Source organism: Astatotilapia calliptera, chromosome 7 (genome assembly GCF_964374335.1).
Source record: "Astatotilapia calliptera chromosome 7, fAstCal68.1, whole genome shotgun sequence".
Taxonomy (NCBI): Eukaryota; Metazoa; Chordata; class Actinopteri; order Cichliformes; family Cichlidae; genus Astatotilapia; species Astatotilapia calliptera.
Window position 1 is genome coordinate 44865769 of NC_137428.1, and position 18154 is coordinate 44883922.

General features: G+C 38.2%; 2 protein-coding genes across 3 annotated transcripts; both read left to right on the forward strand.

Annotated features, from left to right (window-relative positions):
- Positions 1-840: 840 nt before the first annotated feature.
- LOC145429874 (uncharacterized) lies at positions 841-3740 on the forward strand. Its single transcript, XM_080304016.1, has 5 exons — positions 841-919; positions 1746-1846; positions 2006-2110; positions 2492-2635; positions 3503-3740. Exons 1-5 carry the CDS (start codon positions 863-865, stop codon positions 3591-3593), a joined length of 498 nt encoding a protein of 165 aa, XP_080160142.1. The 5' UTR covers positions 841-862; the 3' UTR covers positions 3594-3740.
- A 2195-nt stretch (positions 3741-5935) lies between these two features.
- Positions 5936-16355, forward strand: cdhr5b (cadherin-related family member 5b). 2 transcript variants are annotated; one of them, XM_026177016.2, is made up of 15 exons: positions 5936-6240; positions 7222-7397; positions 7503-7556; positions 7708-7797; positions 7945-8031; positions 8154-8255; positions 8369-8539; positions 8714-8804; positions 8889-8986; positions 9495-9698; positions 10392-10502; positions 10592-10658; positions 11925-12134; positions 13573-13742; positions 15518-16355. In XM_026177016.2, exons 1-15 carry the CDS (start codon positions 6156-6158, stop codon positions 16055-16057), a joined length of 2256 nt encoding a protein of 751 aa, XP_026032801.2. In that variant the 5' UTR covers positions 5936-6155; the 3' UTR covers positions 16058-16355. The 2 variants fall into 2 exon arrangements, with proteins under 2 accessions (XP_026032801.2, XP_080160668.1); XM_080304542.1 differs by lacking the exon at positions 11925-12134.
- The last annotated feature ends 1799 nt before the right edge of the window (positions 16356-18154 follow it).

The window sequence follows — 18154 nt, forward strand, 5'->3', positions numbered from 1 at the left end:
GTCCACTTTTCTCCTTATTGATTTTTAAGAGGTTTCCATGAACAGCAACATACTTGACTTTCTAGCTTTTCGATGTTTCTGCTATTCTTATTATGTATTTGTAACACCCAATGGACAGATAAGGAAAAGAGTCATTGCAATTTATTTTCAAATAAATCTGTAATTGTCACAGTTACGAGGAGTGGGTCTGATTGTTTGCCGGCCACTTCCAGCTGGTGACCTAAGATTGACACTAGTAAATGATTTCCAGTAGCTAAGGCTCAGCATAATGATGATAGGAGTACATTAGTATGCAGAACATGATTCACTCCTGAATAAAAGCTTTATCAAAAAGAAATGTTTTAAGCCTAAACGTAAAGGGTTCCAGAAGAGAGAGGCCTCTACTTCCCATCTCAAATTTATTGCATTTAACTATGAATAAAAAAAACTCCAAAAGCTCAGATTTACAGAAGCATTAATCGACCAGAGGCCCGGGCATGATGTCACTGCTCTTCAAGATGGGCAACAACAAGAATGTTTGTACATTGTTATTGGAGTAAGTCTTAATTACTAGTTGTCTCTGAAGCAAACAGAAGCACAAATCCCAATAATAAAAAAGATTGAAATGTGTGTGTTTGCCGATCAATACTCAGCAGTGACGTGTTGCTAATTTCATGTGAGCAAACAGGATGCAGCTCTCACAGGTGATTAAAGCTCATTAAGGATGGTCGATCCCATATCATTAACATTTCAGGATGTCAACAAGCCAACCCGCAGCTGGAAAATCCGACTGCAAACTTAATCTGTTGACAGAATAAATAATCAGAACTGTAAAATCAGAGTGAAGTCTGGCAGAGGTCGATACCTGAGGAGGTACAAAAGGATGTGGTGCGGAGCTCGACATCAGTCTGCGGGGTTGATTTCAGCAGGATCAGTGCAGGTGAGTCTCAAAGGGCATTGACTGTACTGAGTGTGTTCATTTAAGCTTTCCTTTTGGAAGTGCAAAGAAAGAGATCTATTAATGCTGAGCCAGACCTAAATATAGATCTAATGCAGTTGGATTTTCTTTACAGAAGTAACAGTCACTGCATTTGATTTGTTTCCTTTGTAATTTCATTGTCTTGCCTTGTTTTGATCATGCGGACCATCTTAGCCACAAATGATTTCTTAGCTTTCCTGTTTTGTTTGAAACAGCGATGCCTGTTTAGCTTCTCGCTCACCACAAAGCTCAAAGAGACATCATTGTTTTTGATAAAGCAGCATTTTAAAGCAGTTTTGTTTTTTCTCAATTTGAACATTTTGACATATGATATTCTTGCACGCAAAGATGTGTTGGTTAATTGAAGGTGTTACTGGAGAGGATTGTCAGTTTTTCCTAAATTTCAGTTTTGTCCATAGTACCTATCCTGTAAGTACCCACTTTTCAATAAGACTTGCATTTATATTCCTGTTTTATCCATCCAGTTATTTCCACTGCGCATGTAAATAAAAGCAGTAATCAACAGGCATGTTTTAAACATTGTTGCTGTCTGAGACATACACTGAAAGAATATTTTAAAAGAAGTTAGATTTCAGAAAGAAAGAACGAGAGGATGGTATGAAGAAAGAAATAAACAGTTAATTTGCTCTGAATCAGGATTATTTTGGTCCAGTGATATTGTAGTTTGTTCCAGATGTGTTGGATGAGACGCAGGTCACAAGGAGAACTTTGTTAAACAAACCTAAGTTTACTGAAGAAAGTCTGAATCATTTGCTTGCCTTTTAAGGAGATTATCATCTTTACCATCTTCATGATGCCATCCATCAGCGTCACTCAGGTTTTCCTGCTGTTTTCCTTCCTCCACCTCATCACATCACTTCCTGTCAGGTAACGTTCCATCCCCAAACAAATTTTTCAGATTTTGCTCAAATTCAATAATCTGAAATTATAAGATAATAATTATAATTATTATACAAAGATTTATGATTCCTCAACAGAGTTCAGAAATGTTCTTGAAATGTTCATCTTCCTTTCATGTAACCTCAGGGACCAGGATGAAGTGGAAGAATTCCTGACTCAAATCAGACCCCTGAACGCACCATGGTCTCTGTCAGCAAATTCTGCAGATGCTCTGGTTGAGGCCAGACTCAGGTGAGTTTACATTAAAAGTGATTCTTCACTTAAATGTGGGATTGGATCTCATATACACAGAGTGAGATTTTGCAATAAGACCTAACCGTTGCTGCTGTTACTCTACTTTTTGGAGCCATTTTTGCAATGAGTTTCAGCTTATTGTATAGCTCACTGACATGACTCTCACAACTGTCTTCCATTAGCATTGGGCTACTTTAAGTGGACGAGGAGCATCAGTGTCAGCTCTAACATCTTTTTTTCCACTGTACAAAAAGCGTCAACAGTATTTGTGTAATAAGTGATGCATTTCCTTTTTATTGTAGATAAAATTGTGCACATTCAAAATCATATACAGGTAAACATAAAACTGAGATGAATGATAATGTGATTGTGTTTCAGGCAGCTGATGTCTTCAGGTCTAGACCGCAGGAGGCAGCTGGGAGACATCGAGTTCTCAAACAGATACTCAGAGTTTCTGCGCTCTAAAGCCAAACACACCTCAATCTGTGCTTTTCTGCGCCGCATGCAAGGCATAAAGAAGAGGTGCGACATGTGACAGGCACATTATAAGAACAGTGAAACATATTCTAACACTAACGATGGAAAAACTTGTGACTCCATACACAGCAGTCCCTCTAAGCTGACTTTTCGCTTTTTATGCATCAAAATCAGACAAGAGTTATCTCCAACTTTTTAAAGATAGGTCTCAAATAAAAGTAGTAAGCATATAAGAGACGAACAAATAAAGGCAGAAACAGGAACAGTTTGAAGTAATATGAGCACTGAATAATTCTCCACAGCACAAATTCCAACAACAGGTTTGTGTTGCACTCAGTGCTCTGCTGTCGTTCTTCTGTAACACTGTTTTCATTCAGGTATTAGTGTCACCTCACTTCCAATTTAATTAACTTTCGGATCTTTTACTGACACAGTCTTTCCCTGACTGGCTTTTATTGTGAAGTACTGAGTTTCATTGACTACAGTTAATCAGCAATGGAAGAAAACAGCTGAGTAGAATTCGCAAAAAACTATGAAATAAAGTGTTTTGGTTTTTGTTTTTCACAATCTACCTGGTTGGATTTTCAACTTAGTGGCAAGTTGAACGTTTTGAGTGAAATTTCACACTTCCTGTAGTATTTTCATATTAAAAGCACTATGGCGTAGCAGAGTAAAGTGTATGACATGGTTTGAATGAATTGGAAGCGTTGTTCTTAATAAAACATTGAGATGTAAAATTAGATACATACTAATATATAAAACTGGAGATAGTTACGGTGTGCCGCTACTATAAAGTAATAAAGGTTTTAGTTCAGCAGACATCATTAGAGAGTTTATATTTTCTTCATTAATGGCTCTTTGTGTTTTTATCCGCACGTGTCAGCATGTTTTTTATGCCGTGTTTGTTCACAGTGCGGTGGGAGCAGACACGGAGAAAGTGAATCTGCTGCTGAAACAGTACATGTGTCCATCTGTCTACAACAACTGGCCCACCGACCTGTAGAAGACTCAGTGAGATGAGGAGATCCAATGTGATGTTAGTTGGAAAATGTTGGAAACTGATGATCTGAATAAATGTGTGTAAATGCAGCTGTTATCTTATTTAGTGTGGGAACACATCACTTTGTTATTAAATATGTTTTATGAAGTACTTTTCAGTGACTAGTGTGTTTCATAATTATGTGCAGGATTTGATATTTGTGCATACAAGAATGCATTGTGCTGCAATAACTTGTCCTGAAGGTGGCGCTAAATGAAAACTTAAAGGCTCATGTCAGGGTTTTGAAGTCTGTTTGATATCGTGCTGAGACCCAGCCTGTTCATGTATGTCCTCTGTGGTGGACGCACATATCACAAAAAATTAAAGAAAGATATTTTTATTGAAAGATATTTTTCTACCTCCGTTCTCAGGAGGATCAGTTCCTGAACGCAAAGCCATAGAAAAAAATTCCTCCAACCATCCAAGTCATGGTGTGCATGTTGTATTTACACATAGCTCAACTCAAGCAACTTGAATTTAAATTTCACTTCTAATTTAAAAATGCAGCTTGTTTTCAACCTCCAACTTCAATTTTCTTCAGTAAGAACAGCTGTCATCTTTAAAGCGTAAATAATATTCATATTAAAAAAGGTATGGATATGAAAAAATGCTTGGAACACATCGATAAATAATGCATCTGAAATGTAACAGGACCAGTTCTAATGGCAGGAGTCTTTTTCGAGAAGCGCTATGAAAAACATAAAGCACAATTATATATTCCTTTCTTAAATTTATAGCTCCTTCTACAAAACAACAGACACACACAGGTGTCAGGAACGATGCAATGGGAGACCAACGGGTGGATGATGGGTGTAACTGGGAGAGGATATTACATACACACATATAGTATATGTATTATTAATAGGGTCAGGTTAACCCTAACCAGTGGGTCTGCATGTGGCTCTTTACCCACTAAAGAGCCGCATGTCATTGCTGACCTCTGCTCTAGGAGGAGTAGAAGTTCTTGTGAATTGCAGAGGCATGAACAGATGGATGAACTGATAGATAGATGCGTCATCAATGCAGAAACTGATCTGTTTGTTATCTGGATGAGCCAAAAAGCAAATTACTCCAAGGCACTCTCTTTTTAATAGCATTTAAAATAATATATTAATGATCATATTAACACACAAAAAACCCAGTCAGTTGAAAATATTTTTTGTTTTTAATTTAAAATAGTGTATCTTGGAGTTTATTATCTTTTTTCTCCTTCCTCTCCTTTTTATTATTGTTATTACTATTATTATTTATTTTAGATGACTATATTAAATATTCCAAATTGCATATAGCAAACACAGGCAAGAGGTCCAGCTGTGTGACTGAAATGAACCAAGGCAAAGCCCTTATAAGAAATAGTAGCCTAAATGACATCCCTTCAAACGCCACCCTTCAGGACACCCTAACTTCAAGCTTAAATGCAATTGAAACTGTTGGGTTATTAAAAAATAAACACTGTCCAGCTGCCATAAAGGGGATAGTCAGCCATAAAGACCAGGGTATAAATGTGGTTATTGCTGCTGTAAAGTTGGACATTTCATCATGTGAGTCTATGAGGGCTGACGTATTTTTGCAGCATCAAGTGAACATTCAAGGAACTGTTTTTATTTTTATTCTGCTTCATTCGTTCTTGTACTTACAGTCTTTTAGGCATCTAACACATAAAAGTGGACAAAGTCATCTGTTCGCAAAGGGGGGCTCCTATAAAGTACAAACATGTCTAATTATGGGTTGTGTATGGATTAATAGGGACAATAATAATAATGGATTGGATTTATATAGCGCTTTTCAAGGCACCCAAAGCGCTTTACAATACCACTATTCATTCACACACTGGTGGAGGCAGCTACAGTTGTAGCCACAGCTGCCCTGGGGCAGACTGACAGAAGCGAGGCTGCCATATCGCGCCATCGGCCCCTCTGGCCAACACCAGTAGGCAAGTAGGGTAAAGTGTCTTGCCCAAGGACACAACGACCATGACAGAGAGCCCAGGGATCGAACCGGCTACCTTCCGGTTACAGATGCGATTCCCAACCCCCTGAGCCACGGTCGCCCTAAAAAGGCTTTTATTTATATAATATTAGTCAAATTCAGTATAAAGTGTTTAACAACTGAAAAGTCTTAATACCACTGTACTGGCCTCTGTACTAGGCGTGTTGTATGTGTTATGTTTATCCCACTGTTGTCAACCATAAATGCAAATCAAGACACATGACCTTGCGATAGGACACATTGAGTGTCCTAAAGTTAAGGAATAGCAGATGAGGGAATACATAATTTAATGATCTCAAATACTATCATCACTTCTGCAGATGTGCAAACAATATTAACATGCATCGTCATGTCAATCTTGTCAAATAAAAGACAATTAGTCACAGAAAAAGACCTTATATGACGTCACAGCAAACAGGAATACATGTAATGGGTTTTATGATGGGTAAAAGTCCAGTGCAGCCATAAACGCAAGCAGATCGACACAGACGAGAGGCAGATCAGTCGGGACTGACGAAGACACAGTCGGACAACGACATGGAGAATATTTATCCACACTTCACTGCGACAACACTCCTCTGCTTCATCCTTCTGATTCCGTTTCAGACATTGGCTCAGACCAGTGAGTATCCATCTCTGTTGTTTCACTTGTTGTTTACCTGACTGTTGATCTCTGTTCCTATAAAAAAAAATAATGGGCTGCATAACAGTGTGTTCAGTGGTATTTGCAGGCCATTTACCATTTGTTGTTGTTGTTGTTGTTGTTATCAGTGTGTATTGGACAGCTAGTGAAAGCCTGTGAGCTAAGAAATGAGTGAAAGAAAAGAAAGGGGAGGGGGTCAAAAGTCTAGAAGCCAACAGACACGCTGTTTGATGCATTTTTTTACATTTTTACATTTCTTTTTTGTTTTTTATAGCTTGCAACTCTTTAAGTATTTTAACAGCTCTTTAAGTATTTATTAAACTAACTTGACTTATTCAATATTTTAAACTGTACTAGTTTTATTGTGATTGTTTATTCCTTGTGCTCCTCCACATCTGTCAACATTTCAGGAAACTACACAGTTTTTTCCAAATTCTACTGCTTTGTAAACTGTCTGTTGAGACAAAGATGAAGGCGAGGTGATAAAATCACTTTCACTCAGAGCAGTTTCCACTGTGCTCCCAGAAATGAATGTTTCTTGGTACACATAGGCCTCAATTATTGTGGAATAAGGGGAATAATCTAACAGACATATTCAAAAATCACTCTAAAAGAGTTTCTAACATCCTAGCTGAAGCACCAGTATATAAAGCCTTTAGGCAACCAAATGGAAACCAAATGGAAGACACTCTGAGCAATTGCAACAATTTCTAAACTATTTTTCAATAGTTCTATAGCCAGTGAAAAATAGTGGAATTCTAAGTCTGCCTTTGAGATATGCACATAACTGTCAAGTTGCTTACAGATTACTTTAGTACTTTCTCTGTATACATAAAAACAAGTAAAACTGGTAGACATCTATTAACTTGTGTTAATAACTTAATAAAATGTTACCGTAATTAATAAATGTGTTAATGGTCTGTCTCTTTAATTAGAACATCTTTTTTCTTCTCCCACAAGTCTGTTCGGCTCCTTCAAGTGTGCAGTTTCCAGAAAACAACGGAATAGGTGACGTTGTTGAGACAATAACTGTCGAGCCAGATGTGACCCTTGAATTTACTCCTCCAGCTGCAGACTCAAACCCATTTTCAATTAATGGAAACAAGCTGACAGCTGCAAAGGTGTTTGACTATGAGGTACTGTCAGTCATGACTAATAATACCAATAAGATTGAAACTCGTCTCTGTGTAATTTCTGCACTGCTTAAGAGTAAAATCGTATAAAATTTGTTTTCTTTGCAGACTGAAAAAAGTTTTCCGGTCCGCATCACGTGTAAAAAAACCACAGGACTGACGGTAAAACTGCCTTTAAACACGCTGAGCAGGGTTAACAATAAACGTCTTCAGTTTTTCACTCAGCTGTGTGTTTTTCACAGACTCAGACTTTCCTTGTACTTAATGGTCATGTGTTATCTGATACACTAATGTCAATTTAATCTGTTTCCAGATAAACATCGTCATCATTGTAGTCATTGGCAATTTGAATGATAACCCTCCCAGCTTTGATAAAAATCCGTACGATGTTCAAGTCAGTGAGGTAAGGGTTGAAATACTAGAGAAGTTATTATTTGTCTTTGTAATTCTTTAATCTATTTATTAATTTTTGTGTTGTGGCACGAGTAGATAGCCCTCATATCTTCTTTTTAAATGTACCTTATTTAGTGGTACTTTTTTTTTTATATAGATAGCACCTATAGGGACCACTGTGGGTCAGTTCGCTGCCAAAGACTTGGACAATCCCACACTCTACTATACACTCACACCTGAATCTGTAAGACTTTTTTCTTTTGTCTCACATGAGACAGCAGATATTAGTTCCAGCATCTTTGACCAGAGTAAGGTCAAAGATGCACAGTGATCTAAACATTTTTATTTCCTTTTTCATATCTGCAGGATTACTTTAGACTGCAGTCACCGACTAGTGCAGTTATTCTTGTTAATGCGCGCCTTGATTATGAAAAAGTCAGAAATGTGCAGCTGGTATTGGAAGTTCTGGTGAGTAGTCAACATTTCTGATTATACACAATAATAGTTTCCTCCTAACTCTGGAGGATACCTATGGTTTTTCATTCTGGCATTTGGATGTTTCTTCTTCCGACATTTTTTAGGACACACAAGAACCAGAAAGATATAGTGCCACCACAACTATTGCAGTCACTATCTTAGATGGGGACAACAGACCGCCATGGTTCCAGCCATGCACCCCACATAACATGAACGAGAATGTAATTTGCCAGAGTACCGGCTATACTGGATTTGTTGTCCTTAGTGAACAGGAGGTGAGTTACTCCCATTGTAGTAATTATATGTATTATATACATATATAAAGTATTATATAGAGGGGTATTTTATCATTTTAGCTTTTAATATTGTTAATGAATGAGAAGGTTTTAAATGCCGTTGGACGACCTGATAAACACTTTGAGGCCATAACTGTGATTTTGCTTTCGCAGCCTGGAGTGTTACCGCTGAAACCAGGACCTCTGTACGCCATTGATGGAGACTCTGGAATAAATGAGGAGATAACATATTCATTCCTAAGTGGTATATAACTTGAATTATAACAAACAATTGCAGAGTTGTTGGTTATTAGCAGAAAGAAGAAGCCTAGTTTGTCTGTGTTTGCAGGAAATGATGCTGGTCTGTTCGAGATCAACTCAAACACGGGGAACATTACCATGCTGAAGCCAGCTGATGTGTTGGGGACGATCACTTTGACAGTGCTAGTAAACACAACATATTCTCTTGCTGTTATCAAATGATGGTGTAATTTGTGCTAAAAACTGTAATCAAACTGGATTTTTTCAATAGATGTAAGTAAACAGATGCAGGATGTAACCAAAACAGTAAAAAAGAACAAAAACAAAAAAGAAAACCCAACTTAAACTATCCCAGAGAGGCCTATTGTTGATGTTCACAAGATCACTCAGATTCTGGCCAATTCAGTCTGGTAAATCAGTCAGTCCAACATCTGCATTACTTCCAATGCTGCCACATTCTGCTATATGTCCTCCACCTGAGGCCGATTCTCATTCCCAAACTGAAGCGAGAATCGGCCTACAAAGAGCAGACAGGCAGTCTGTTGGTCCCTAAACATGACATAAAATTGGCAGAAAATCTTATTAAATTATTACATCAATAATTTAAATGTATGAATTTCTTTGTCAGGTTAATCTCAGGAAATTTTCAGTATTATACAATCCTGATGTTTTCAGCTGTGTTTTTCTTTCACAGGCCAGTCAGAAGGTGAACACTCATCAGTTTGCCACCACTACCATCACAATCAGTGTCCAAGTCAAAAGCTTACACCCCCCAAAATTTCAGAAAGATCATTATGAAGGAGTCATCTCTTCAGTAGGTGCCATGGCGATGGATCTGACAAACAAGGACACGCCACTGCAGATTATTGCCACAGATGAAGATTATGCTGCCACAGCGGTAAAATGCAGTTACTCAAACCCTTAAACACCAATGTGACTAGGTGAAACAAGTGTTTCAAGAGGTGAAAGGATGAATGGATGGATGGATGGATGGATGGATGGATGGATGGATGGATGGATGGATGGATGGATGGATGGATGGATGGATGGATGGATGGATGGATGGATGATACCTGCTCATAGGCTGTGTTCCCAAACTTATTCTTCTTCTAGGTTTGACTTGTGTTTCTTTATTCTCTGTAGTTTTTTATGGAAATGGAAGTGGGAAATTAGAGCTAACAGTTCCATGTCTCAATGATCCATTTCCTCATGTTTCCTTAGCATCTTTTGTAAATTTCCTGAAATGCCATTTAAATGTAGTTTACAAATGCTTGTATTGATTATTTGTTCAAAAACAAAAGAATGTTCCAGCAAGACTGTTTGACTTTTGTTATGTACAAGTTTGTTAAGTGAAAGCTCATTTTGGTAACAGCCAGCAGTGGTGCATGTCCAGCCATTCTGTCAACTGTTTCCAGACATGATGTAGTTATTTTCACTGATGGAGAGACTTATACATTATTTCATGACATTATGCAGTTTAGTGGCAAACTACTCCATTGGGAGTTTGTTTGATTACTAACAAAGTCTTTTGGGAGTTTTCAATCTACTTCATGCTCAGCACCAACTTTTTTTCCTACATATGTTGAAACAGGGTCTGAATCCCCACATCACTTATTCCATTAAGGGGAGGAGTGAATTCTCCATCATTAACGGCTTCTTATTCATGACTAAGGAACTCCCAGAGGAAACCCTGTCCCTGGAAGTGAGTCTACAAGTCTAGTTAAAGTTAAAATGACTGATGAAGTGAGCAAGTTTCTTATCAAGCATTTAACTTTGTCTTTGAACTTTCAGGTATTGGCACTAGATTCAACCAATGATGAAACAGCCACAGCTCAGCTGTCAGTGGAGGTGAAATTAGGTAAATGAAACCTTCCACAATATGCTGCTGACTCCACTTGTTCTGTCAATGCAACAAATGGGCTGATACCTGTATAGCACCTTTCTACTCAGTCAGAGCTCAAAGCTCTACCACAAGTCCCATTCACCCAATCCCACACACATATTTATACAGTACTATCTATTCATATCCACACACACTCCCTCTCCAGAGGATGTACTAGTGTATCTTGCCTGAGGATACTTCAGCATGTGGACTAGAAGAGTCTGACCTTTCAGTTGGTAAACGAAGTACTCTAACTCCTGAGCAACAGGAGTCCCTATAAGTTTATCCCTCTTTCACTTTATTTCTTTGTTTCTTTGTTCTTTTTTAAGGTTGGTTTTTAAGGAGGGTTTCTTTGTCTTTGTGTGTGTGTGTGTGTGTGTGTGTGGGGGGGGGGGGGGGGGGTCCCACTTTTATTTATTGGATTGATTTCTACTGTACATTGTTGTACCCCTTTAAACTTAAAATGCAAGTTTCTTTTTTTTGCCCCCTGTCAATCTGATTTTCTCTGTTTGTGACAGTAACTTAAAAACTTTGCCTTAAACGTGATTCAAGGTCTTGCAAAAGAAAAATATGATGAAAATTTACTTGCACCCAATCTGAATAACTTATAATACTAATATTTAGAGTGTCGTTTTGAATGTCCCAGATGAGAGAGGGACAATGTGAAAGAACTGGGACTCTAAAACAGTGACCCACATCATGGACTATCACACCATACTTATGCTCAAAGTTGGTTTACAACCAAAGACCGTCCTGGATGAACTTTTGATGGTGTCAGAAGTTTAGGATGACCATCTTGCAGTGCGACTGCAATTATGATATATGTCTACTTGCCCACCAAATAGGAATCTTTCTTGAAATGGCGCTGATCTTAACGGCAATTGCACTCGACAAACCAACCCAAATGGAATATATGGAAGTAATATGTGCACAGTAAAATGTTTGGAACTCCAACAAAGAAGAAAGTCTTGTTGATTTGAGGCCACAGAACCTGGCTATATGATGTGTCCTTGAGTTGTCATGGCCAATCCAGCGGAGTGTGGCATTAAGACAGAAAGCAGAAGAATAACAGCTATATCCTGGCCCAGACTGAACAAGGATTAGCTACATGCATCAAGATTCATGTCCATGTGGCTTGCAAAGACCTTTCAAGAACGCTAAAACGGCCGTGTATAGACATCTAAAGCAGAACATGAAGACACAGGTAAAACCACTAAGCTTCAAAGTGTGCTCTCCTCCCAGGTATCACCACCACCAGTTTACCTCAGACTACTACAGACTTTATGACCACAACAACCACAGGTGAATCCACAACCAGCACCAGCGTCTCAACGACCAGCCCCAGTGAGAGCACCACTAACTCTGCTGCATCCACTGAAGACAGTTCTTCAGCCATTAATCCCACTTTGACCCCTGAAGAAAGTTTCTCCACTCCCAGCAAGGCACCACCAGGTGCTTACCCATTACTCTTCATCAGATCAAATGTGGTCCTTTGGGGGGGAAAAACACACACACACAAACAAGCAGTAAATCTAAGAAGAATCATTGCCAGGCAAACAAAGGATTTACCAACACATATTTTAACACACACACATATTTTTGTTTTGTTATTTTTGTTTTTTGTTTTTTTAGAAATGACCTTGGGGAAAGGGGTAGTACATGGAAAATAAATGAAATTCACAGGAAACAAAAAAAATAATTGGATAACCTTTGAGACTAAAAATGTTTTTTAAAAAATCACACACCAAAAGCTAGAATATTCCATTTAATTAAAAAAAATCATAAACTTCCTAAAATAATAATACTAAATTGTTTTTGTCATCCAGCCTTATTTTAGACAGGAATATACTTCTAACTTCCTATAAAGGCTTTTTTCACATTGTTCCAAAGCTATAAAAATGTCTTTAAAGTCTCATTGTTGGTATTAAGCATTGGCCCATATACTTCTCATTCATCACAGCAGTTATTCCTAAATAAATAAATAATAAAGAAAGAAAAAAAAGTGCAGTAAAGACTAGTTCAAATAAATCTTCAATATGTTCTGAAAGCTTAAAATGTGTATATGTCAAGTTCATACTCAGCGTAATAGATGGATGTTGATCTGTCCATGCATTTTGAAACTAGTATTAGCATGTCAGCTACTGCCATGCTGTTTAACTTTGTTCTTATTTGGTGTTAGAATTTGGATACATGAGAAAGCCATATTATTAGTTATTATTAGTTAGATAATCCATTTAAATTCCTTCAAAAGGCATCAACAGCACAAACACAACGGTGTGGTCTGGTTTACTGACTTATAGTAGACAAGATTACATCTAGGAGACGCTAGTCTGGTGCAGTGGACACTTATCGAGTGGCCAAGCACCCAGATCCACTATCCAGGTGGATGAGATATTAAAAAAAAATCTCTTTCTCCTGAGTTGTTATAAAGGAGAAAACTCTGCATTAGGCGTTTTAACAGGGGAGTTCATTGGGTTCGACTAGCAAGTCTCAAGTGGCCACTTGAGGAACTGCAGTTCTTGGCTTTGTCTTGATTTTTGAGCTCGCCACTTGTTCAGTATGGACTTTTAGCATGGCATTTTTAGTAAGTGGCAGATCTATAATCCACATATTGTATCTGTCATTTCATTTTTCTTAAGCTATGTGCAGTCAACCCTTATCAAACCAGTCTTAATCTATCAGTTTTTGTGTTAAAGTTACTTAACCACAGCTTTAGTGTGCTAAACTTCTACGTTTCGCCTAAAATGTCCATTCCAAGTAACAAAGATTAATCTGACATTTACAGTTAGAATTATCACTCCAATAAAAAGCATTTGATGAAAAACACTTCAGTTTACAGAAAGGGTTTAGACTCTTTAATGAGGGTTTTTTTTTTTTATTGTTTCTGCAGTCATCAACCCATCTGGTGAATATGGAACAGTGGAGATGGCAGCACTGGGTGCAACCTTGGGTGCTCTCCTGTTAATTTGTCTGGTGGTCATTGGTGTGCTTGCCCATCGCATGCAGAATGGGAAGGCAGACTGGAAGAAGATCTATGAAGCCAACATATTTCGAAGCTCCGTAAGTTTAAGGTTTAGGTGTGGGTGAACTTTCACATTCATCCAGACTCATCCCTTTCCAACACGTTGGTCTTTACTATTCACACATTTTCATTTTTGACCACCTTGGTTTCAGTTAAACAGATTTAAGGACAAGATAAAAGATTCCTTATGAAATATTTTATTTGTACTATTTTCACTTGTTTAATGTTTATACACCTTGTGACCTTTGAGATTCAGGCTAAATTGCAGCATAATTTCACACTAGGAACCCTTTTTTTCAAGCACAGTGGTAAGATGTTTCTTGTAGCTGGTCACCAGGTTTGGTCACACCTGTGGAGGGATTATGACCCACTGCTCTTTACAGAAACTCAAAATCCTGTAGGTATCTTGGCTGCTTGGTAACTAGAACACCAAATCCCCACACCGGGTGTGTTTTTTTTCTGGATTTTTGGTTGACGTTCTGTCTCCATTAATGTTAAACTATCATAACAATTAAAGACTGTTCATTTCTTGTAAGTAAACAAACATTCAAAAACAGCAGAGGATCAATTAATTATTCTATTCTGTATTCAATATTCATCCCACAGAATATCAGTCAACAGCCAGATGAATTAACATAAATATGAAAAATATTTTGAGGTCATTTTAAGCAATGGGAAGACTACGATAAACTGGGGAAACAAATATCTAATGGAAGCTACAGGAAGGGCCCAGGTATGCTCTATGCAAAGTCAGAGTGTCTGTTTCAGTGGATGAAAGAAACTTCCCATCAGATATGGTGTCAACAGTCCTTCAGGAAATTTTTCTGAAGCTAGTTCAACAATAACCCACAATTTAAAAAAAAACTTTTGTAAATATGTCCTCCTCCTTCTGATTATTTCTCTTTGCTCACTTCTGTTTTAGCTCATTTTTCTGCACTCTATAAAGAAGTCCACATTGATTTAGCAGTGTGCAATGTTTTACCTGTAGCTTTTAATAATAATAATAATGGATTGCATTTAAATAGCACTTTTCCAGACACTCAAAGCGCTTTACAATTCCACTATTCATTCACTCTCACATTCACACACTGGTGGAGGCAGCTACTGTTGTAGCCACAGCTGCCCTGGGGCAGACTGGCAGAAGCGAGGCTGCCATATCGCGCCATCGGCCCCTCTGTCCAACAGCAGTAGGCAGTAGGGTGAAGTGCCTTGCCCAAGGACACAACAACCAGGCCAGACAAATCTGGGGATCAAACCGGCAACCTTCTGGTTACAAGATGAGCTTCCCAACCCCCTGAATCATGGTGGCCCTTTTGGGTTATTTGCTTTGATTCTGGCTGGTAACTTCCCTTTCCCTTCCCCTTTCTCTTTTATATGAATTCTTGTTGACTGCATAGTTCACAGTAAGATTTAGGGCAAATATTGAATCGGTGTTACAATACAGTCCAACATCTACAATTGGACAAGAGCATTTATAATATGAATAGACAGGGTTTTGTGTCAGTCAGTCTCAGTAAGAATAAAATGAAGGTCATTTTTTCTCATCATTAGGGTTTACTTTATGAAACAGCATTAAAGGAGATTCAAAACAGCAAGCTAAGTGTAGAAAATGTCTACTGGAAGTCATAGTAAGGACACAGTTTTACCATTGTGAATCCTTGATTCAAAGACAAGTCTGAAGGGAAGGGTTTCTGATGCTTTTCCATGAAAATATATATTCATTGTATACACTGATGTAGCAGCTTGTTGTGAATAACACTTTCAAGTCCTCTTGTTTATAAATGTTCTCCCCTTTCTGTTGTTCTATCCACAGCTGGGTCAAGGCCCAAGCCAAAAAGAGGGCATCCAGTACACCAATGAAGCCTTTCAGCGTGATGATGATGATGGAGGAAGCACGGGCTCAAGTGGTCCAGAGACAAAAAGTGAACAGACACCAAAATCAGTATGGGATATTCCAACCAAAGAGGCCATCGAAAGGTCTTCTGCACCACTGCATGACCTTTTGCCTGATGACACCAGTGATGTAGGCTCAGATAAGGCTGACAGCGAGAAGGAAGTAAAACCCATCCTGACAAAGGAGAGACGGGTGGAGGAGGGGTACAAGTCTGTCTGGTTTAAGGCAGACATTGACCCCAGTGCCAAGGAGGAGGTGGTCATTCTCCCAGACAACAGGGAGGACAGCGAGGAGGAAGATGAGGAACCACCCTCAAGCAGCAAAAAACATGATGGAAAACCACAAAAAAACTCCAAGGTCTTGTTTGCTGATACTGATTTAGACAGCGGCCTAGGCGTAAAAATAGAGGAACCGGGCGACGACTCAGATGGTGACGAAGAACTGGACATTGATCTGTAAGCGTAGCAAAAAGACAAGAACATGGTGGAAAGCACCTATAATAAAATCGAATGATTTTTTTATCAGTCAAGCACATAATATTCAGCCTTATCAGCCTATTACAAAGGAGCCGTCACACAGAACCAGCACAGCGTACACCTTATGGAAAAAGAAATTTCACGGATAAATCAAAAGCTAAAAAGTTTGAACCTTTAGATTTTATCAAAATGCAACATATTGTAGCATCTATTCTTAATGTAAATGTGTCATAGTTAATCAACGTGTCATAAATTCATTAAAAACATTACTATATACATTAGTGAGGCATTTGTGACTCATGAAATCAATGTGGTAGAAATTATGGAGTGAAAATCATGGGAGCTCTGGTCGCCCTGCTGTTCATTTAATTAGATTTTTTGATTCACTATGTGCCTTCATCTTGTGCCCCTGTCAGTTTTATAGCCCCCTTTTTGCAGTAGTGGTGTCAGTGAACAATGAACACTTCTTTAACGGTTAATTATTAACTTGTAATTTAGCCCAGGCTAGCAGAAAAAAATGTTGTCAGAGGGAAACAGGGAAACAGCAAGAGAAAAACACACACATTATCTACTGTTACCGCTAGTGATTAAAAAAAATACTGCCAACTGATACTGGAGACTGTAAAACATTATGACAGACACGAAAGGGACTCTGAACTTCAATTAAATAATTAAACAGATATCAGTAAAATCCATCAGTGGAATATGTTGCTTCAAACCAAACTGGAGACCTTTACCCAGCCTTTACCTAACCTACTTACCTTTACCCAGCTCATTTTAACTTGCAGGCCACAAAGAGCCTAATTTGATATCAAGGGAGCCAGACAACCAAAAACTATAAGGGCTTTTTTTTTTTAAACAATGCGTTCGAATAGTTCACCTTTTTTTAATGTAAAGAAGTGCAAGTACATTTTTTTTAACTTGCATTTAGTGAGCTATGTTTTTGCAAGCCAGTGTCTAACAGCATGTCTTTGGAATTTGATATGTTTTTGTTTTCGTATGGACTAAACACTTGTCAAAATATAGAAATACATAAATTTCCTGTGTTAAATGTATGCAGCTCAAGTAAAATTTAAGGAAACGTTAGAGAACTGTTTTCCAGTAAGGGAAGAAAACCCTCTGAGGCAGATTTCTGCATGAAGACAGTACTTACTGTTTAACTTGCCCCTGAAACTTGGCACTTCTTTGCCTTTACACACGCATCAATGTTATGAATGAATGAACTGTGGAGCTGCCAGAATGTCACTGAGGTGCTTTTGTTTGAGCCTGGAAGGCAGTTTTGTGGTTCATTACAGAAAAAAATGTTCACAAAGGTAAGTAGTTCCAAATGCGTCCAAATTTATCCTTCATTTTCTAAATCACATTCACATTGCATGTCCGTTACCTCAAGCTGGATGTCGGTGGGCAGATAAAAGCACTGACTGTGAATAGTGAGAACAGCGAGCGATCCGTCACAGAGCTTCTTGTCAAGTTGATCTTGGCAAGTGCCTGTTGCGTGTCGGAGTATGCTTTTGGAGCCGATGTTATCATGCTGACAGTAATATGGCCAGCTTTCACAGCTGTATCGCTGATCCTTTTGTTGCTTCCTCAAACCTATCAACAACTCATCTTTTCTGTTCTCGGTTGGCCTTGTAAGTTGTTGTATTTTTCGTGTGATTTGTGTCATAGTGTCACTTGATATTATATTCCTTGAGCTCTGTGAATACGGCAAACATGTAGGCTTTGTGTTTACTTCTGTGAATAAATAGGAACCAATCAATTTTCATGAAAGAATTGACATTCCCTGTCTCCTCTTCTCCTTATTGATAACACATTTTCAAAAGGCTTCCATGAGTTTCTGCCTTCCACATGTTTTTGTAGCATGAATGGGCTTGCATTATTAGAAAAGATTAGGAATAAGATTGTGTTTTATTTTTTTAAAAAGTAATATGGACTATTGTTGATAGCTGGCTTTGCTTAAAGACACAATTTGTATTTATTTTTTAATTGGTCAGATTTTTCCAAAGAAACAACGTCAACATATGTTGTTATTGCCTTCTTCTTTATCCTCATTATTAGTAGCAGTGTGAATGGCAGTTAA

Coding starts and splice junctions, on each gene's coding strand:
- cdhr5b (XM_026177016.2), top strand. CDS start 6,156: ATGGAGAATATTTATCCACACTTCACTGCGACAACACTCCTCTGCTTC. Junction 8,987..9,494: donor CGATCACTTTGACAGTGCTA/GTAAACACAACA, acceptor TTTCTTTCACAG/GCCAGTCAGAAGGTGAACAC. Junction 13,743..15,517: donor CCAACATATTTCGAAGCTCC/GTAAGTTTAAGG, acceptor TTCTATCCACAG/CTGGGTCAAGGCCCAAGCCA.
- LOC145429874 (XM_080304016.1), top strand. CDS start 863: ATGTGGTGCGGAGCTCGACATCAGTCTGCGGGGTTGATTTCAGCAGGA. Junction 920..1,745: donor TTTCAGCAGGATCAGTGCAG/GTGAGTCTCAAA, acceptor TTGCCTTTTAAG/GAGATTATCATCTTTACCAT. Junction 1,847..2,005: donor ATCACATCACTTCCTGTCAG/GTAACGTTCCAT, acceptor ATGTAACCTCAG/GGACCAGGATGAAGTGGAAG.